Genomic DNA, 23,313 nt, shown 5'->3' on the forward strand with positions numbered 1-23,313 from the left:
TGATGACTGCTTGCTCACCGAGTTCCTATGTTGTGGCAGGAGAACCTTTGCCACAACCATCTCAGTTAACCACTTGAACCCAGACAGGATCCCTCTGCTGTTGACAATGCTGTCAAGTAGTGTTCATCAGCTCTGTGTGAAGTGTGTGTGCGTGTGACTGTTTTGTTGATTAACCCTGCCCACCACCACAGATGTTGTAGGTTCAAATCCACTGCGGTGCATCCGGCTTTATCAGCCGTCGGTAATACGAACACAACTGGCCCACGTTTGGGGGAGGGAAGCCGGGCAGGGAGGAGGGTGATATTGGTCATTGCTCATAATCCTACGGCAGGGTTCCCCAATAGGCAGCCCGCGGGGGGCTACTGTCAGGCCCCCACCAACCCCAGTAATAATGGTGATATAAGAGCAGCAACAACACTAGTATATCGTCGTTGTCAGGTGAACCTCGTATCTCCAAATGTGTAGGTTTTTTTGCAAAGTAAAGCCCTGCTTCATCATACAAGGCTGTCTCACAAAAGTAGTGAAAACAGCAGATCTACAAGCACACAACGCCTCGCACCGCGAGGCGTTGTGTGCTTGTAGATCGGCTGTTTTCACTAGTTTAAATCATTTTTGAAATGATAAATGCAAAACAAACGGTTTTGGACATAAAAGATTTTCACCCGACAACAACGATATCTGAACTGTCACTGGAGTAGCGGGAACGCCACCGTCGCCCCCTGCAATGCTGTGGCCCTCGGCTTGGTAGCCCAGACATAATTCGGCCCTTGAGGAAAACTAATTGGGGAAACCTGTCCTAAGGGCTGGGAGAAGGGGCGGCACCTGTCAGCGAGGAGTGTTGGGGGAGGAGTAGGGACAAAGGGCTCTGTCCTCCCGGTGAGGGCTCCTCACTGGCAGGCAGCAGTGACCACACAGAAATGTTTGTCGGGAGGTATCAATTGGCATGAAACTAAATTGGGCAGAAAAAGGGGGTAAAATGATTGGCTACTCTAAATTTAGAAGAAAGGAAAAAACATAAACATGTGTGGTAACCTTGGCTTTAGGCATGTAATGTTTGACTCAATTCACGATACGATTCGAATCATGATACTAGATAAATTTTTAAACACAAGACAAATGACCGGAAAACATATATGCATATGTACATTTATAACTTTCTTTTATATATTTCTCTTACACAAATCCAGTATTTTCTTTCTCTTTTAATTGTATTCTCTTATCCTCTTATCCTCTTTTCAATACAGTAGCAAATGACTGAAAAACAAAGATCCTGGCCTCATCTGCTGTTTGCATGGCGATTCAAATTGCGATATAATGACGCAATTTCAAATTGTCACCATTTTGAATCGTTTTTTTAATCGATTTTCCAATATATTTTTTTGTCCCCCCTCCCTCCCTCCCTCCATGCGTGCGGGTGCAGCTGACGGAGGAGAAGTGGAGTTTCTACCACACGTCCCGGGCCCACGTGCACCGCCCGTCCTGTGTGGACGTGGAGGTGACCAGGCTGCAGAACCTGCTGCAGCACAAGCTGGGACAGTCCGTCCTGGGGAAGGTCAGTGGTGGAAAGTAACTAACAGGGGTGTAACGATATAGTAACTGTATCGAAATATCGTTTTTTTAACGTAAAAAATCTAAGTATATCGAAAATGAAAACAGCTAAAATCGAATCGTATTGTTTTATTTTGTATCGTATCGAATCGGCAGTGCAAAGAATCGATTGTATCGATACTACCTACTTGTATTTCGCATTTTTAAGAAGAAAACATGAAAAGGAGGGGTTTAATTACTTTTCCTTTCCATATAGCTACACTGGTATATCGATTAATGTGTGTAATCTCTGGGTTCATGTCAAGGTGCAGGTTTGTCCATATACCATGACCACGTATTTGGCAGATAATCACTGTGTTTACTTATTTATATCCTTAATAATACATGTTTCCCTTAAAAAACTGCACTATCCACACCTTTCACACAGATTTAATTTCTTTGCTAAATAGTTACTACAGTATATCGATTTTAAACCATTAAATCGAATCGCATCGTATTGCCATGAATGAACCAATATCGTCCATGTATCGTATTGCCAACCATGTATAGTGATATGTATCGAATCGCTATTAAAATGTATCATTACACCCCTAGTAACTAAGTATACTGTATGTGCTCAAGTACTGTAGCCCCCTATGTACAATCCTGAGGTACTTTTACTTTACTGGAGTATTTCAGTACTTTTTTCAGTACTTCTGCAATTATTGTACTTTTACTCCGTTACAATTATTTGAAAACTTTAGTGACTAGTTTCTTTGTAGAGTTATTATTATTATGATATGATATGATATGATATAAGTGATTATTATTACAAAACATACACTACTACTTCAGTCCTATATAGATTTCGACCATTTGAAAGTAGACGATAGTGATCATATTTGTAGATTGTTTTCGGTCGCTGTAGAGCTTGTAGATCTGCTGTTTTCACTGGTTTGGGTCTCGGGCAAACATCTAATTTCTAGGGGTGTAACGATACATTTTAATAGCGATTCGATACATATCACGATACATGGTTGACAATACGATACATGGACGATATTGGTTCATTCATGGCGACACGATACTATTCGATTCAATGATTTAAAATTGATATAGTAACTATTTAGAAAAGAAATTAAATCTGTGTGAAAGGTGTGGATAGTGCAGGTTTTCAAGGGAAACATGTATTATTATGGATATAAATAAGTAAACACAGTGATTATCTGCCAAATACATGGACATTGTATATTGACAAACCTGCAACTTGACATGAACCCAGAGATTACACACATTTATCGATAGACCAGTGTAGCTATATGGAAAGGAAAAGTAATTAAACCCCCCTTTTAAATTTTTCTTCTTAAAAATGCTAAATACAATGGACAAGTAGGTAGTATCGATACAATCGATTCTTTGCACTGCCGATTCGATACGATACAAAAAAAACAATAAGATTCGATTTTAGCTGTTTTCATTTCGATATACTTCATTTACGATTTTTTAAGTTAAAAATTATATTTTGATACAGTTACTATATCGTTACACCCCTACTAATTTCTCTTTCGAGTCACAAGCAAAAAACGTTTGGGAACCACTGGTCGAATCACTCTATAAAGACCAACCTTGATCCTAGAACTTCTTCCCCACCATGCAGGTCCACCTGGCCATAGTGCGTTACCACGAGGCGGGACGCTTCTGTGAGAAGGACGAGCCGTGGGACCAGGAGTCTGCCATGTACCACCTGGAGAGAGCCGCCATGTGCGGCGAGCTGGACGCCATCATCGCCCTGGGCAAGTGTTACATGCAGCTGCCCCATCACATCCTACCGGAGATGGAGGTGGAAGTAGGTGTCACACAGGGACGTGCAGAGTTAGAGAGGCAGGGGCTGACATTTTTAAATGGCCTTTTGGAGGAAATATCGAAAATAGCCGACCTCCAAGCTCGCAACGCGTTGTGAGCTTGGTGGTAGATAGAGCCTGCTGGTTGGTCAGTCAGGGACCAACCAGAAGGCTAAAAAAGGTTGAATTCTTTCAGCATAAGATGCTGCATTCAAGTTCAGGAGAGTTTTGACAAGGCATTTCTCTTGAATGCGGCCTTCAGGTATGGCATGGAAAGAGGGCATTTGCATTTCTTTCACCATAGTAAAAACGGCATTCATGCATTGTTTTTGGCTATTTCCAAAACCTTTCCCACAAACCAATTTCCAGACCTTTATAACAAAAGACATGTTTTCCTACCTATCCTAGGGCATGTGATCAGGCTGTGAGCTTGTAAATCTGTTCTTTTTGTCACGTCCGGTACACATTAGACTGCAAAGCCCGTCCGGCAGAAAACTCGTGTTACATATTTTGTGTAATGTTATACATGTTTTGGAAACTGTTTTTATTAACAAAAAATGTAAAGTTTGTGTTAATGTACACGCTGTGTGTTGTGTCCATGTGTCCAGGACAACGCGGGGCGGAGGATGAAGGGCTTCAAGTACCTGCTGCAGGCTGCTGAGGCAGGAGACAGACAGTGTATGATCCTGGTGGCCAAGGCATACGACACCGGAGAGAGTCTGCCTGCCGACAGGTCAGTGACAGACGCTGTGTCCCAAATCACACTCTGCGGGACAGAAAAACCAGTGCAGAGCTAAGACAGAAGATGGGAGTGGAGGCTATTGCAGATGTGGTGAGGAGAGGCAGATTGCGATGGTACGGACACGTAGTGGGGAAGGAAGAGAATGATTGGGTGAAGAAAGTTATGTAATTTAACGTAGTTGGGACCCAGTGGCCGGGTCTAAGAAGACCTGGCAGACGACCGTGGTGGCTGACATGAGGGCACTCGGCATCAACCATGAGGTGGCCAATCCATGGACCGTTCCCGGTGGCAGCTCTGAGATTCATAACAAATTCGCCTTTCAGGACTCATCACTGCATGTTGTATGCTGCAGTTGATTGGTCTTCTTTGACATCTCGCAGGTTACAACATTGGTTGAATTTTGTATATAAAGCCTTACTTGGTGAGCTTCCTTTTTACATTTCCTCCAAATTTGTACTGGTCAAGAATGGGCTAAATCTCAGATCAAATGCCTGGTTACGCTGTGTAGTACCTGCATTTTCATCTGAGGGAGGCAAAAAAAGCCTCTCCTTTTTTGGCCCCTGGTCATGGAATGACCTTCAGTCCAGACTCAAATTGGCTGTGTTAATTCCTTTGAGAAGTTTTAAGAGAATCACTCTAGACAGATCTACAAACGCTTCCACTTGTTCAGACCTGTAATTAATTTGCTCTGTGATCTCTTCCTTTGGGTACATTGGGCACACTGTGCGTGTACTGCTACCTGTGAATTGCAAACTAGTTTATTATTTAGTGTACATTTTGTATTTTTGGAGTTCTTAGGTATCTGTTTGTGTATCATGGATGTTCTATTTTTGTTGTGATGTCTTGTATGTAAGCAAGGATTGTGTAATTTTTTATTTCTGCCTCTTGGCCAGGTCACACTCGAAAAAGAGATCATGTCTCAATGTGTTTTTATCTGGTTAAATAAAGGTTTAAAAAAAAAAAGAAAAAAGACATAGCGAGAAGCCAGTCCAGCCCAGCAGTGCCTGGAAAGCGGACATAAAACAGATGATGCATTCTAATCAGTTTGCTATTTTTCAACCTGCTTTTGAGTGCATACAGAAGCTAGGCTGTCACGATTATGACATTTTACATTTTATTACAAATAATTGCAAATATATGAACATTTTTCAACATGAAACGATTATGACGATCATGTCAAATAATTGCGATTAGACGATTATGTACTAAGTGTGACAGGACATTTTGAGGGCATACAGAGGCTTATGTTTTGTTTAAGACATTACTCTCAAGCATGAAGCCACACGGAATGTTAGGAAAGTGCCCCATCTTGTGGCAAAGCAGAAGTACTACACTTGTTCCCATTTCATCCCTTGTGTGTAGCAGTTACTAGAGTTTATTTATTTGATTGATGAGATAAGGGATATTTGTTATTAATCCCCAAAGGGAAATTGAAGCATTACAGCAGCATAATGCGATAAAATAAATAATCTAACAGACAAACTGAAACACATGGTAATCACACAAGACCAGAGCCAATGGACTCCATAAACTGTGAGAAGTTATGACTCATCACTAAACCATCGTTTTTGGGGTCTGTTTTTAGCCCAGTGAATGTTTTTCGTGCAAAACAAATGCTTGCAATGGATTCAGAATAATTAAAAACACCTAGTTAGACCCCTCACATCCCACTTAAAGCATATTTTTTGGGAGTAATTTTTTCCCTTATAGTATAATAGTATATAGTGAGTGAATGAGACCCAGATTTACCCTAGCTGACAAAGATTTTCCTAGGAATGTTGAATTTCAATCTGTGTTAGATATGTTACTAGACACCTTTACGAACACATTGGTGAAGAAATCGTTTGGTAACAAATGTATTCCCAGGTTTTATTAATATCCCCTGACTACATGTGTTTTTTCCTCCCTGGCCGTGGCCCTCAGGAAGCAGGACTGGGAGGAGGCGGTGCACTGGTACGACAGCGGCGTGAACACCACGGAGGACGACGTGGTGGGAGACTTCGACTGCATGCAGGAGGAGCCTCGCCACCTGATGTTGGCCAGGCTGGCAGAGATGTACCAGGAGGGAGGCCACGGCCTCACCGCAGACCCACAGAAAGCAGGTATGTACCAGGAGGGAGGCCACGGCCTCGCCCCCGGACCCACAGAAAGCAGGTATGTACCAGGAAGGGAGGCCACGGCCTCGCCCCCGGACCCACAGAAAGTAGGAACACACAGCCATGGCCACAATGCAAAACCTCCTAAGGCCATGGCCGTCGTTGCCCCTCGGTTTGGCCTTGTGCCCTTCAAAGCAATGACATGACCTGAGGCCACAGTGGCCTTAATGCCCCAGCAGTACCACTTTCTCCTCTGTCTCTTTCTTGTGAATATGAAGACAGTAGACACGGGGTCTTTCTTGTCATGTAGACACCGGTATCTTTTGTTTAGATTCTGAAATCTTAACTCCCAATTTCCCCATCTTTAAACCAATCCAGTGAATTTGATTGGTGCAGGGCTGAGCATGGATCAGATTGTAAATAGCAGATTAGGTTATCATCACTATCCCTTTCAATAGACTAAAATCTTGTCTTATTTGATGGCCGTCCTGTCCTGGCATTTGGCCTTTGTGCCCTAAAAAAATGGACAACACCAAAGTCCAAATGGCCTTGACCATAAAGTTACGAAAATTCCACGCCTGCTCCTATCTGAAAAAATCACTTTGTTGGGAAAAAGAAAAATGTGTGTTCAACATCCAAAATCTCCTATCTACTATTTCTAGGTAAAAAAAACTCCTATCTGTATGTTGTAGTCAAGACAACAGATATGAGGTTTTTACCTAGAAATAGTTAAATAGTTAGTTTTTTTGTTAACACTTTTTACAGCACTTAATTATGCTCCTTTTGAGATCAAGACATTCTACAGGTCTTAGTATTACCATTAACATTTTTTATCAACTCACCCTCTGGTGTGGTAAAAGTTTCACCACCTGACACTAATCGTTAGCAATCAACAAGGCAATGCAGATAGGAACTTTAAAAAAAAGTCCTCAAATGCAGGGAGCTTGTACATCTGCTATTCATGAATAGCCGAAGCTAAAATCTAAAACGACACAGATGCGAAAATGTACAAAACACAAGCTCACAACGCATTGTATTGCCACGGGTGGTGAGCTTAGAAAATAATATAAAACAGAAAATAAATAAAATGAAGAAATCTGAAAAATGTCATGTCAAATTCAAAGGAGCTTTAATGGCATGAGAAAACATACGTTTACATTGCCAAAGCAAGTGTCCAAATATAACCTGTTTAATCGTGTGAAGAAAAAAGAAATTGGTGAAGAAAAAAAGACTTGAGCCGGAAGGCAAAGCTCTCTGTCTACTGAGCAATCTTCGTTCCTACTCTCACCTATGGTCATGATGTGTGGGTCATGACCGAAAGTATAAGGTCGCGGGTGCAAGCGGCCGAAATGGGTTTCCTCGGACGGGTGGCTGGTATCACCCTTAGAGATAGGGTGAGAAGTTCAGTCACCCGAGAGAGACTTGGAGTAGAACCGCTGCTTCTGCACTTGGAAAGGAGTCGGCTTAGGTGGTTCGAGCATCTAGTACGGATGCCCCCCGAGCACCTTCCTAGGAAGGTCCTCGATGCACGTCCCACTGGGAAGAGACCCCGTGGCAGACCTAAGAGCAGATGAAAGAATGGATGGGTAGCTATGCCCCTCCCAAAAAGCTTTTGTCCAATGTTAGCTTAGAATAACTTCCTGCTTGCTGCCGGTTGCTAAGCTAGCATTGGACAAAAGCTTTTTTGGGAGGGGCATAGCTACCCATCCATTATATCTCCAAGCTGGCCTGGGAACGCCTCGGTATACTCCCTGAGGAGGACTGGAGGAAGTTGCTCGGGATAAGGAAATCTGGAAGTCTCAGTTGGAACTGTTACCCCCGCAACCCGATTCCGGATAAGCGGTTGAAGATGGATGGATGGATGGGCTGATTTCATGTGTTCTTCCTTCCTACAGGTGACCTGTTTACTGAGGCAGCAGACGCCGCCATGGAGGCCATGAAAGGCCGCCTGGCCAACCAGTACTACATGAAGGCTGAGGAGGCCTGGGCGCTGGTGGAGGAGGAAGAGTAACAACCAGGGACGTGCTGGCCATTGGGAAGAGCGGGACAACTCCCGAACGGCCGGTTCATTCTCGGCCGGTCCAGGCCGGCCACTAGGAAAAAAAATTAAATAAAATGTCGGCCTTCGTTCCATTTTGGGGGCTGGGCGGCCAACAAAGTAAATCGTCACTGTCGGGCAGAAACCTCGTATCTCCAAGTTTCAAATTTCATCATACAAGGCCGTCGCACAAAAGTAGTGAAAACGCCTGCAATGTGAGGCGTTGTGTGCTTGTAGATCAGCTGTTTTCACTAGTTTAATTCATTTTTAAAATGATAAATACAAAACAAACGGTTTTGGACTTTCCACCCGACAACGAAGAAAATATAACTCACGTAATTGGCCCACTGGCTTGTCACTTGTCATGATCTGAAATGGCAAATCTTTGAGTAGCAGCAGCGCTATAGAGAGAGATCTCTCTATATCGCGCAATGGGCCTCGCAGAGGGCCTCTCCAACTCAACCAGTACTACATGAAGGCTGAGGAGGCCTGGGCCCTGGTGGAGGAGGAGGAGTAACTGGGAAAGATGCAATTCTGGGAAATTGCAAGTGTGGTTGCGTTGTTTTTTGCATTTTACCATTTAAGTCAAAAGTCAATGGGGAAAATGAAAAGCCTGTGTCCATATTATCTCCAAAATGTTCGGTGAGTTGGACTTTCCGGCGTGCACATTTCCGAACTCTTAATTCGGCTTTTCAGAAGTCGAGAGTGACGTCATGTTGTAGTCGAACCGGACCTTTTTGACCAAAAAGTTCGGTTTCAGTCAAAGTATGGACAGGCCTTTATTCAATTAGAAATGATCTCAACAGCACATATCTCTTAGCAAAATGCAAAAGCACATGATAAGCGATGAAGCCAGTCAATTTGACACATGATATGACTTGCGTGTGTGAGCCACCAAAACTGTGCGTTGTTAGTAGTCCGGCAAACACTACTCTACAGTATAAAGAATAAAGTTGGACAAGAACTATAATGTGTTGCCTATGGCAACCACACTAACTAGAAACATACTGGATAGGATACATATTTTTTTATTGCAATAAATAAATACATGTCTTGGTTGAGAGATGTGGGGCATTTCTGTTTCAGAGATGACTTTTTGTAATTATAGCAAGGAATATAGAGTAGGGATGGGACGATATGAAACTTTAATATCACGATTATTAATAGCCGATCTACAAGCTCGATCTACAAGTGGTATCGGATATGCTTTTCGGCAAATAAAAGGTGAATTGATCCCAGTGCATGGCGGAAGACGATATCACGATAAATTAAATCTCCACGATACGATTATCGTGAGTGTTTTTTATCACGATAAACGATAATGTCGCGTATCGTCCCATCCCTAATATAGAGGCAGACAGACTTGACAGACTGACAGACTGTCAACCAGGCCAATCTGTCAAAAAGAAGAGGCCTGTTTGATTGATTCAGGATTCCAACCTGAATGTTTAAGTTTACATTATGTATGTCTTTTTATGTTGTTCCAAATGCTGCTGTGTGTGTGTGTGTGTGTGTGTGTGTGTGTGTGTGTGTGTGTGTGTGTGTGTGCGTGCGCGTGCGCGTGCGCGTGCGTGTGCGTGCGCATGTGAGCGTGTATGTGTGTGTGTGCAGGGCCGGTTTCAGCTATAAGCAATATTAGCTTATATGGCCACAACTACTATTAGAGTTCTCAACTTCTGCCCAAACTCGACCCGACATTTAGGGTAGGGTAGAGCATAAAATGTGTGCCAGGTTAGTGCCTCGGGCTCAATGGCAAAAGAAATATATATTTTTTATTTTAGGGTTACTATTACTCTGTGATACAGTTCTCGAATTCTTTCCAAACCCAACCTGATGTTTCCGGGCCGGGTATAGGGCCTAAAATGTATGCTAACTAGTCGGGCAGGGTAGGGCCTTGGGCCGGCCCAGTTAGAAAAACATCTTTGGTTGTGGTTGCGCTGGGTATAACTGTGCCCAAATGCAGTTTTCTATGCATTTCGGAGGGGGCCTCACCCCTTGTTTTGGGGTGCCACCAAAAAAGATCTTGCTTGGGGCCACCAGAATCCTAGAACCGGCCCTGTCTCTATGCAGCCATTCAGAATCAGGCTTGAAAAACATTCTGAGGTAGGAAGATTTGTGATCAAAATGTTCAAATGATCAAAACGTCCAGTGGTTTAGGTGGTTATGGGAATAATTAATCTTTCTGCTTCTGTTTGTTTTTTGTCTATGTCTGTGTAATCCTGGGTTAAATCGTTGCATGTTTTATACATGCTGCTTTTGTGCTTAACTCATTTAGTGCCACCCCTTTCACCACTAGAGGGCGCCCAGTGGCCAGAGAAAATCCCATAGAGATATGCTGGTATATGCAGAAGCCCTGCAGCCATGACTTGCCTGAACACTTTCCTTTGTGCATGACTGCATGTACAGGAAGAGGATGAAGTTAGCTTGAAGTTAGCTATTGGCTACCAAGCATTTTAGAAGCCTTATTTTCGTCAACTTAGCCATGATTAAACCTTGCACACCTCATGCATGGGAAAAAAACAGAGAAGAATGAGCTCTGAAAAATCCAATGCAATCCTGGATTGCATTGGAGTGGATTTGTGCAGTTTGTTCACAGCTTTCAAACAAAAAAATCCGATTGGAAATCCGTTCAGGCATTCTTGAGATAATCGCCATTATGTTTTACATGTTATGTAAACAAACATGGCTGCCCTGTATGTTAGATGGGGTTGTATGGGGGTGGAACATGCAAAATCGCGATTGAAATCATGTTCACCAGATTTGATGGGGTCCAAAAAAAAAAAAAAAAAAATTCAAAAAAATTTTTTTCAAAAAAAAAAAAAATTTTTTTTTTTTTTTTTTTTTATATCCCGAACTTGTTCGGGATAGGCACCCTGTGATACGATCATATATCCCGAACTAATTCGGGATAGGCACTCAATGAGTTAAAAGTGTTAAAAATGGTTTATTGTTTAGTTTTTTAGTTTTTTTGGTAACTTACTATGTTTAGAATATGCCTACTCGTTGTTTGGCATGGAAGTATGAAAAGAATAATATTTTAAATAACATAAAAAGGTGTAAATAAACTTTTATTGAATTTTCTGGGTAAATTGTGTTGCAATTTCTTCTTAATCACAATAACATTTTACGTGAAGTAAACTAGGGAAACAGTTATTTTATGGAAGGGCACACATATGAAGGAAAAGTCGGCTATAATAAAAACAAGTGCCATAAGATAACTTAATCGGTTAACTAGTTAACTGCCATGTCATTAGTGGCGTTTCCATAAAGCCACTTTTTGCGCATTAACGGCTTATTCGCAAAATGTTTTATGGAAACACTTCAAAATGTGAATAAACTTTCATTATCCGCAAAAAAAATTATCCGCTTGGAGGAGGTGGATTTTGAGGCTTTATCGAATAAACTAAATGCGCATTTGTGAATGGAAACGGGTCAGACAATAAATGCGAATAAAATATGACGTTCTGGTCCATATCGTCCTCCTATAACACTTTCCCCCGCCGCATAATTAACGTCCATTGTATAGCGTTAGCCCACAAAACAAACCGGTTGTTGCACACGGAGTGACCCTTCGTCATCACACCGTGTTGCGTGTGCCAAAAGTGGCCGTACAAGCTCACAGCAGCTCGCATCTGCGATGCTGCAGGATGCAGTCTGTCCGGAGGACTCAACCAGGCGGCGGGGCGGCCACCCCGGCCAGGGTCGCTTGCTCTGTGCTCCCGCCGGCCGCACTTTCTCCGCGGCGGTGCCCGGTGCGTCGCGAACGGCTCTGGGTCGGGATGCGTGTGCAGCGAGTCTCAGCAGTGCCCTCACGTCTCTCGGTCTGAAAAAATCTGTCCCATGCCCCCATCCCAGCTCTGTGTGCACAGAGCTGGGATGGGGCTGATTTTTTTGCCAGTGTGCACTGTGTGCAAGCCCGCGGGAAGTGTTTACAGCACGTCGGTTAGACAGACCCAGGCAGGATCTCCCAAGAATCGCATTTCACCAGTTTAATGGAAACGGGCTAAATTTGCTTCGTCTTAATGCGTATTTCTGATAATTCGCTTCCCTAATTCGAATACGTTTATGGAAACATGGTTATTGTCACCTTCAGACCTCCACTTATGAATCTGCTCACCTCTGATTAAAATTTGGAGCCATTGCATGAATGTAGTTGTGACACTGCATTCATTTAAATCCTGTCATGCCCTTTATCATAATCTAATCACTCATCATGCACGTCGTGTACAGTAAATGTACTTTCTATTTCCTCATTGTTTTTCATTGTTCACAACATCACAACTATGCAAGGTCTAAGCCTTTCTCATCATGATAGAAGATATCAAGATATCACTGTGATGGAAAGAAACTGATGAAGCTACCATAACAAAACAAAAAAAAAGTTTTAGATTTGTAAGATAGAACTGGTAGAATGTGATCTCCTCCTGACCTCAACTGTCCTCTGAAAAGCCAGCAATCTCTATAATAACCATCAGGGCAGGAATTTCATGAAGGCCATGGCCGTCGTTGCCCCTCAGTTTGGCCTTGTGCCCCTCAAACCAATATGTGTTCTGTGTGGAGTTTGCATGTTCTCCCCATGTCCCATACCCCCAAAAAAACATACAGTAATCCTGGTCTCTATACTGCCTCCCCCTGGCCAGCCGGGGCGCCTGATGGAGGGGAAAGGAACTGGTTGGAATAATGTGTTCCTTCCACGCGCTACGTCCTACCGGAAAAGCTCCCCCTTGTCAGGTGATAAGAAGCGGCCTGCTCACTCCTCATGCATTGAAGGAAGCATGAGCTCAGTTCAGGGAACTCCCCGGGTTGGCAGAGAGAGAGCAGCGCCCAGGATTACAGTTTAGGCAATTGGCACTGGGGGGAAAATGGATTACAAAATCATGGCATAAATTAAAAAATCTGATCAAACCTATGAGGCTGCTTTGACATGATGGACTGACTGCAGGGGCACCCTGGCCTTTCTCTCTCTCTCTCTTTTTAAGTCAGTGAATAAAGAAGTTGATTTGGCTGTGGCATTGACTGCGTGTGAACCTTACCTTGGTAATGTTACTGGACTTGTTGACTGGACCGGTTAACCATTTACCATCAGTGATGTTGTAAGATCTTATCAACAACATTGAATACCTCTCCACCATGATGGAAAACTGAACAGGAGAGGATATGCGCACTACCTGGAAATTATGTGGGAACGCCTACTGAGTCAGTAAACAGAGTCAGTATGGGGTCATGAGGCCATGAGGAGATTTTACTAATAAAATGTATTGAATTGACTTTAATTGAGTGGCTTTCAGGCACTTTATTTTTGCTTTATTTTCTCAAGATTCACAGTTCAACGTTCTTTATCATTTTATACAATGACCCCTCATCACCATGTCAGCTTGTGATGTGATGGACATTTCCATCAATATTTTATTTTTGCCACGCACATGCAAAACAAGTGGCCAATAATATTACCAGAAATTAACACATATAGGCCTAGCCCCAAAATGTAGCATATACTACAGGTATAGTACAAATGGAAGCCTGGTGTGCCATAGTGTATACTCCACTGCGTTACACGTATTAAAACAAAAGCTACTAAATCATTTTTGGGGAAAAGCTGATCTGCCAGCTCACAACACATTAAATGTGGCCTGGTCCAAATATATTCCATGTCTGGGATTTCAATAATTGGGTCTTATCTGTTACTGCACAGACAGTGCTTCCATCATTGCAGGAGCAAAAGGGCCACATTTGCACGAGTGTAAAGACAATACAGAAGCGGGGAGGAGGCTTCACATCCGCTTTATCGCTTAATCATTTTCAGAGCGACCCAAACTGCATAAACGTTCCATTACAACAACCAGTGCACAGTAGCAGAGCTCCTCCTCCGCCATCTTGGAGTGATGACGACGGTTGTTAAAAAAGCATTGTTTGGCATGAAAATAATACATATAGGCTACAGGTGTAAATACACTATTTATTGCATTACCTTGGTAAATTGTGTTGGTTTGTGATTTCTTCTTAATCACAATGATATTTTAAATGAAGATTTAAACTAGAACAATGTACCACAGTTAATGGAAGGGTATACTTACGAATATGGACGAATGATATATAAGAGTATAATAAAAACAAGTGCTTGATTGACTGAATACTTTATTAGCAGTTATCATAGGAAAAGCACAGGGCAATCCAATTCAGATACAAGGTCTACAAATAGGATTTAAACCCGAGAAAGCACTATGGCATTTACATTGAGGTCCTTTTGTAGTCAATTCATAGAGTCATTGCATGCCATACCAGACAAATATACACAATAGGCCTACTATGCAAACAACATCATATATAAACAGTCAGAAATCTGATATTTTTGTTTCAACTTGAAACCACCACCACCTGTAAGTGATCCCTGAATACATTTTAAATCTTTATTCGCAGACTTGGGTACAAATACATAAAGAGGAACATAGTATTGCAACAACTTTTGCTGTTGCAATTATTTACACAGGAATAGTAGCAGCTGAGATGTAGTACTTGTACTTGGGTTTATAGAAGGACTCCATTATGGTATGCTTCTTCTTCTGACTACAGTTATTAGTACAGTATGTTTTGTTCAAGGTTTCTTTATTTTATTTTATTATTTATATCCACCTCTTTCCGCGGGAATTTACTGGAGAATTTTTTGCACCACACTTCCGGTTAACAGCAGACATACAAGCTCATGTTGCGTCGCAGATGCAGCCGTTGTGATCTCGTAGATCACACTCGGCTGCGGCGCCGGAAGCTCCGTCCAAACTACTGCGCAATGCACTTTGGGATGTTGGAAAGTTGTGGATATATATTCACAAAAGCATACAAGAAGTATTTTACCCCCCCACCTCCCGAAAGTTCCCGCTCCGAAAGAGCCACAACCCTGGTTGTACAGAATGTTTTTAACCAATTAACCCTGAGTTATACTTCATCATACAACAGTATGAGTTTTCACCTCTAAAGACATTCCCAGGCTAAAATGCTACTGTGAAATCGATTTCCCTCCCTCACACTGTAAACAGCATGTGTCCACTGAACGTATTATGGTGATTAAAACTGTCATGTACCCGTGCATTAGCCCAGAGTTCCACCCAGACCAGATCCCCTGCTTCCAGCAGAAGTGAGGCTCCATTAGACACGTTTATGGTAGGGTAGGTTGATAGCTTGCTATGGGTAGGTTGATGTCCACTGGCAATGACCACAAGTTTGCCGTTTTTAACCAAGACAGCTGATGTAAACTTTGACGATCCTGGACCATCGACGACAATACTGAACTGGAAGACACCTTTCAATGGTGCAGTAAAGAAACCTGGGTTTGGTAAACACATGGGTTTAGTTTAGAGATTTACTTTGGCTTTCCCAATTTAACTTCCAAAGGAGCAAATCTGAGTGAACAAATGGAAATATGACATATCTGTTTGTTTCATTTTTGTACAGATGCATGGAATCTATTATGCAAATGTAATTATGATTATCTCATATGATTAAGTGATTGTAAATGATTGTGACAGTTATATACAAACATAACAGTTTTCATGGTGTTACTGTATCTATAACTGTATGAATCACTATACCTGTATTTAGATTATATGCATTGCCAACATTGGTGAAGACATGTTTGTAGATCAGCTTAGTGTGAACATTGTAAGGTCCTATGACTACAGTTCCAGATTCCACAAGTGAGGCTGAGAAAGCCACTCGTTTGACTGGAAAACACACGTGACATCAGAGTTAACTTCAAACTATTACGAAAAGAATCGTCAACTAAATTTTTTCACTGACGAAAACTAAATAAACACTAAGCTACTGTATGATGACAATTTTGTCTACAAATAAAAACTAAAATATTAGGGAGGGCCAAATGGAGAAGAGATCCAGTAGAACTAAAAGACAAGCCATTTATTGTTCGGTTGTGCCGGTTGCGCTTGGGTGGCGCACTCTGAAAATAGCAGATCTACAAGCTCACAATGCTTGCAGATCTTGTAGATCAGCTATTCAGTATGCAACCAAGTGTAAAATCTGCCATTACGACACCATCAAGGCACCACCAAAATTATTTTTTGATGACAAAATCAACTGTAGATTTAGTCGACTAAAACTAGACTAAAATAAAATGCATGAAGTGCAATGTAATTATATAACTAATAACTATTGTTGCAAATTGCAATCCAGTATTAGTCTATTAATAACACAAGTTCATCTTTCTGTCTTACCTTCATTCAGCTTCTGTAGAGACTGTACCTCTTGCTCTGTTGCTTTTGATCTGCTTTCAATGGTTTCAAGAGCAACTGTGAATATATAACATTAAAAAAACAGTCAAGTTTTTTGTTATAGGCCTACTTATAGAGTGCAGTGACAGCTCCAGAGAATTTTGACTGGGGAGGCTATGGGGGGCTGGCTTTTTTAGACTTTTAGGCTCATGAATTTTGGCAACAAACAACACTGAATAATACAAATAGACAAACGAGATTCTCTGGCTTAAGGTATTGATAACTGAACAGACCAGATCATTGGCAGATGCCAGCTTCAAATCTGTGGACTGTAGGTGATGGGACAGGGTTTTTGTGAGGCTGAAGGCGCTTCCCAGCATAGTGACATGCAGATACAAACTGTCCATAGTATGTTTAGTATATTAACTAAGAAGTTACCCCCGATAGAGTGTATAGTCAATAGAATTACCTTTCATTCGACTTCCACTGTCCTTCACTGCTTTTAGCTCCTGCTGGGTCCGTTGCAGGTCAACACGCTGCTCTGCATTGGTGGAAAAAAGTACTCTCATTGTTTACTTGTCTTACTAAGTAAAAGTATCAAATGTAGAAATACTCTGTTAGGGTGCCCTCACACCAAAATACCTATGAGAGTGGAATCTGCGTTCCGCCGATTGCATCTCAATGATAAGGGAGCGTTTTTTGCAGAAATCCTCTGCTGGCATGAAACCGCTTCACTCTCATTGAAATGCATTGGCGGAACGCGGATTCCACTCTCATAGGTATTTTGGTGTGAGGGCACCCTTACAAGTAAAAGTCTAGGAAATGATTTGTGTAAAAGTATTGGTATTGGTATCAAAATGTACTTAAAGTACCAAAAGTCGTTTCACAAATGTTCAAATATATAGACCTATAAAAATCTTATGAAAGTAGCAGATACAAGCTCACAATGCGTGACACATTGTGACCATGTAGATTGTCTATTTTGGAATGGCCAAAATGTATATGGGTGGTTATATATACTGTATGTTTTGTAGCCTACTAATAATGAAAAACAAGTACCTTAACTAAAGTTATAATGGTAGTGGAATAAAAGTACAATATTTGCCTTTGATATACAGTTGGGGCGTAGAAGTGTAAGTACTGAAAATAGGAAATGGCCTACTCCAGTAAAGTAAACAAATACTTTAACATACCGGTAGTTACTTCACACCACTGCTGCTCTGTCATAAAAGCAGTCATGTTGGAACGAAAACATGCTTTAGGCCTAAAATATTTAATAGTTACTAATATACATTCACTGTTTCGATAGTTACTATACCTACATACACTGAGGTCAATAGAGCTACAGTATATAGCTACCTTTAATCAGACTTTTGGCTGCTCTCAGCTCCTGCTGGGTGTGTCGTAGTTCAACTCGCTGCTCGGCCATCAGAGCGCTCATCTCTCTCAGCGCAGCATGGATGTCAGGCTGATAGGCCTGTTTTATGAAGGTGGCGGCTGCCTTGTCTCCCTGTGTGTGCAGTGGTGGGAAGTTACTCAGTGCATTTAACTCTAGTAGGCTACTGAACAACTTTGAGGCACTTTTACTTTACTTGAGCATGTCCTTTTTTCAATATTTTATACATTACACATTATTGTAGTACACTACAATAATTTGAAAACAAAAAAAATGACTTACACTTTGTTGAATTATATTATATTAAATATATTACATTAACCAATTAAGCCCATATTAATATAGGTAGACCTACTTCATCTATTTAAAAATAGCAGATCTACAAGTTCACAACAAGCCAACTCATCCAGGCTAACCTTTTTCAACTCTCCTTTTGCCTCGGTACATGACAGGCAGCCCAGTAGCAGCAACCCCACAAATGCATGAAGCATCATTGTGTCTCCGTATCTGTTGGATGCAGTCATTCCATCCAGATCTCCTCACTCTGGGCTTTTGCGCTCCTTGTCTCTGTAGAGCTGTTTAAATAGACCAACACCACGTGTTTATTAACCCATTAAAACCTACCACGTTTTCACCAATGGTCTCGTGACGTGAGTCATGTGACGTCAAACAGGGTTTTGATCATATTTTTGATTTGTTTACCGCTCTCCCCAACCCAGCAAGCCAAACAGGATTATCTAAACATGATGTTATCAACCAACAATGAGAAAGTGACAAATGTGTTTTCATCTCTGTACAATTCCATGATACTTGGGGGGACACGCAGAGAATGTTAGAGAGGCAGGGTCTGAAATTCCCCAAAAGGGCACTTTTGGATCTGCAAGGTATTTTCGGGGCGCAAGTTACCCTGCACTCTTTATAGCTTCTGAAGGTGGAGGCGTGTGACATGGATTTCTACAATACACTTGCCCGCCCCCGATGACCATACTTGTAAAGCTTGTTGAAAAAGATTTTCACCCTTGAGAGAAGGTGTTGAAAGTGTCAAAAAATAACATTCTGTATAGTAACACTCCACAAATCAGTGGAAACCATTGATCCACAGCCTAGGGAGAGTGTTTTCTGCTGGTGATTCAGTCTGAGTGTATCAAAGGATGCGTTCGGAAATGCGCACCGGGTGTGGTTAGGGGTTAGGTTTGGGCATAGTTTTACTGAGGTTAAGGTAAGGGTTAGGTTTAGGCATAGTTTTACTGAGGTTAGGGTTAGGATTAGGTTTAGGTTTAGGCACTGACTACACTGAGCACACACCCGGTGCGCATTTCCAAACGCACCCTATGATACACTCGGACTGAATCACCTGCAGAAAACACTATCCCCCACAGCCTAGGGTCCACAATCTGCTTCAGACCTCCGATTAAAACCTCTGATTAAAATTAGGAGCCATTGCATGAAAGTATTTTTTTCATGCTGCATTCATTTAAATCCTGTCATGCCCTTTATCATAATCTAATCACTCATCATGCACGTCTTGTACAGTAAATGTACTTTCTATTTCCTCATTGTTTTTCATTGTTCCACATATCTTGCATCACAACTTTGACTTTCTCATCATGATAGAAGATTTCTCATCAAGATATCACCGTAATGGACAGGAACTGATGAAGCTACCATACCAAAAGAATAGTTTTGGAGTGGTAAGATAGAACTGGTAGAACTTGATCTCCTCCTGACCTCAACTGTCCTCTGAAAAGCCAGCAATCTCTACAATAACCATATGACATTCATCCACTCACCTCTGAACCTAAATGGCCGCTGCTCATGTAATGTGCGATGGAAGCACTGTAGGCAAATCGTAAATGGTGCATTTATATAGCGCTTTTATCCAAATCGCTTTACAGAGATTGTGCATTACATTCACCCATTCACGCACACATTCATACACCGGTGGCGGAGGAAACCATGCAAGGCACCAACCTGCTCACCGGGAGCAATGTGGGGTTCAGAGTCTTGCCCAAGGACCCTTCGACATTAACTCGGGGGGAGCCCGGATTCGAACTGGAAACCCTTCGGGAACCCTTCGTGCTCTAATAACGGTTTCTCTACCCCTGAGCTAGGCCTATTGACAAGACCCCATTTTTACTGAACCCCCAAATACGGAATAGACTTTCACCATGCATCAATTAATGCCTGTCTTATCTTAACCTCCTGGAACTATGAGAGTTCCAGATTTTCTTCAGAATAGGTCACCTCTTTAACCCTGGCATCCCCCATTTGGGCATGTCATTATAGGCCCAGTAAATCAATAGATAATGTAACGTACTAGTAGTCACCCCAGTCATTAAAACAATACATTTAATTCCGGTCAGAGTCTGATCAAGGGGCACGGTGGCGCTGTCGCCTCACAGCTAGAAGGTCCCGGGATCGATTCCCGCCAGGGGACGCTTTGGGCACTGGGGGCGTGTTCTCTCCTTTGCGTCATCAGTGCCCACTCCCCAGGTGGGGTTGGCAAAAGGGCCTTTCTGTGTGGAGTTTGCATGTGCTCCCCATGTACGGAAAGGAAGCATGAGCTCAGTTCGGGGCTTTCCCCAGGTTGGCAGAGGGAGAGCAGCGCCTAGGATTACAGTTTAGGCAATTGGCACTGGGTGAGAAAATGGGTTACAAAATTGTGGGATTAAAAAAAAGAATGTTTAGTGCCATATAGTGTCTACTCCACTGTGTTACACATTTCAAAACAAGCAACAAAATTATATTTGGGGAAAGGTCGATCTGCCAGCTCACAACAGGTTAAATACATTCCATGTCTGAGATTTCAAACGTATTTTGCAGGAGCAAAAGGGCCAAATTTGCACGAGTGTAAAGACGATACAGAAGCGGGGAGGAGGTTTCACACCCGCTTTATCGCTTGATCATTTTCAGAGCGACCGACTGTGCTCCAGGCTGTATGACAGAAGCATTTGAAGGCTGTGGGAGGCGACAGTCTTTATACTTGGATTCTAGAGAGACAAACTGCCTAAACGTCCCATTACAAGAAGCAGCGCCCATGAGCAGAGCTCCTCCCCCGCCATCTTGGAGTGATGACAACTTACGGTTGTTAAAAAATAAATAGGCTACAGGTGTAAATACTAATTTATTGCATTTCCTTGGTAAATTGTGTTGGTTTGTGATTTCTTCTTAATCACAATGATATTTTAAATGAAGATTTAAACTAGAAACAATGTACCATAGTTAATGGAAGAGCATACGAATATGGACGAATGATGTATAAGAGTATAATAAAAACAAGTGCTTGATTGACTGAATGCTTTATTAGCAGTTTGCATAGGAAAAGCACAGGACAGTACAATTCAGATAAAAGGTCTACAAATAGGATTTAAACCCGAGAAAGCACTATGGCATTTACATTGAGGTCATTTTGCAATGATTTCATGCATGCCATACCAGACAAATATACACAATAGGCCTACTATGCAAACAACATCATAAACAGTCAGAAATCTGATATTTTTGTTTCGACTTGAAACCACCACCACCTGTAAGTGATCCCTGAATATATTTCAAATCTTTATTTGCAGACTTGGGTACAAATACATAAACAGGAACATAGTATTGCAACAACATTTGCTGTTGCAATTATTTACACAGGAATAGTAGCAGCTGAGATGTATGGTACATGGGTTTATAGAAGGACTCCATACTGGTATGCTTCTATGGTTCTAAGATCTGCTGACTACAGTTATTAGTAATATTCTTTTAACCACTTAAGCCTGAGTTATACTTCATCATAAGACAGAATTTTCACCTGTAATGACATTCCCAAAATAAGCATAGTGAGAAAGGTGCACCCAGGAGAGCAAAAAGCTAAAATGCTACTGTGAAATCAATTCTCCCTCAATCACATCGTAAACAGCATGTGGCCACTGAAAGAATTATGGTGGTGATTATGACTGTCATGTATCCGTGCATTAGCCCAGAGTTCCACCCAGACCAGATCCCCTGCCTCCAACAGCAGTGAGGCTCCATTAGATGCGTTAGCTCTGTAGGAAGGTTGGTGTGCATAAGCAATGACAACATGCTTGCCGTTTTTAACCAAGGCAGCTCCCGAGGGATGACTTGATGATCCTGGACCTTCGACGGCAATATTGAACTGGTAGACACCTTTCAATGGTGCGGTGAAAAAACCTGGGTTTGGAAAACATATTGATTTAGTTTAGACTTTAGAGATTTACTTTGGCTTTTCCAATGGCTTTGGCTTCAACAGAACTATTGACAGACAAAACTGATTGAACAAAAATATGTAAATATGACATTTATGTTAATTTCATCAACGATTACAGTAGCTCATATAATTAGGTGATTATAAATGACTGTGACAGTAAACATAACAGTTTTCCTGATGTGTTAATGTATCTATTACTGTGTGAATCACTGTACCTGTATTTCCATTATACGCATTGCCAACATTGGTGATGACATCTCTGTAGATCAGTTTAGTTTGAACATTGTAAGGTCCTGTGATTCCACTTCCAATTTCCATAATTGAGGCTGAGAAAGCCACTCGTTTGACTGCAAAACACATGTGACATCAGAGTTAATTTCTAACTATTGCGAAAATAATCGTTGACTACCTTTTTTCACTGACGAAAACGAAATAAACGATGACTAAAATATATTGACAGTTTTGTCTACAAATAAAAACTAAAATGTTAGGGAGGGCCTAATGGAGAAGAGATCCAGTAGAACTAAAAGACAAGCCATTTTATGTTTGGTTGTGCTCGGGTGTTGCACTCTGAAAATAGCAGATCTACAAGCTCACAATGCTTGTAGATCAGCTATTCAGTATGCAACCAAGTGTAAAATCTGCCATTACGACACCATCAAGGCACTGCCAAAATAATTTTTTGATTACAAAATCAACTGTAGATTTAGTCGACTAAAACTAGACTAAAATAAAACACTGCATGAAGTGCACTGTAATTATATAACTAATAATTATTGTTGCAAATTGCAATCCAGTATTAGTCTATATACATACAAGTTCATCTTTCTGTCTTACCTTCATTCAGCTTCTGTAGAGACTGTACCTCAAGCTCTGTTGCTTTTGATCTGCTTTCAATGGTTTCAAGAGCAGCTGTGAATATATAACATTCAAAAAACAGTCAAGTTTGAAAACAGTTTTGTTATATTTCAGCACAATTATTTTGTTATAGGCCTACTTATAGCTCCAGAGAATTGTGACTGGGGAGGCTATGGGGGCTGGCTTTTTTAGACTTTTAGGCTTGTGAATTTTGGCAACAAACAACACTGAATAATACAAATAGACAAACGAGATTCTCTGGCTTAGGGTATTGATAACTGAACAGACCAGATCATTGGCAGATGCCAGCTTCAAATCTGTGGACTGTAGGTGATGGGACAGGGCTTTTGTGAGGCTGAAGGCGCTTCCCAGCAAAGTGACAT

The 23,313-nt window shown here is 41.6% G+C and overlaps 1 protein-coding gene across 4 annotated transcripts in view; it reads left to right on the forward strand.

Annotated features, from left to right (window-relative positions):
• The window catches only part of eef2k (eukaryotic elongation factor 2 kinase), a 369,092-nt gene that overhangs the window by 24,848 nt on the left and 320,931 nt on the right, over positions 1-23,313 (forward strand). For 3 of the 4 annotated variants that reach the window (XR_013963007.1, XR_013963008.1, XR_013963009.1), the window contains 5 exons: positions 1,421-1,552; positions 3,185-3,373; positions 3,977-4,101; positions 6,034-6,212; positions 8,102-11,174. Coding sequence is in view for 1 of the 4 variants with exons in the window: in XM_080747979.1 (XP_080604105.1) it covers positions 1,421-1,552; positions 3,185-3,373; positions 3,977-4,101; positions 6,034-6,212; positions 8,102-8,217 (741 nt within the window). In the remaining 3 variants the exon portion in view is untranslated. Of the gene's footprint in view, positions 1-1,420; positions 1,553-3,184; positions 3,374-3,976; positions 4,102-6,033; positions 6,213-8,101; positions 11,321-23,313 lie in introns of those variants that run through there. The other variant, XM_080747979.1, reaches the window with a different exon arrangement.

The sequence above is a fragment of the Nannobrachium achirus genome, assembly GCF_963921795.1.
Source record: "Nannobrachium achirus genome assembly, chromosome: 18".
NCBI lineage: Eukaryota > Metazoa > Chordata > Actinopteri > Myctophiformes > Myctophidae > Nannobrachium > Nannobrachium achirus.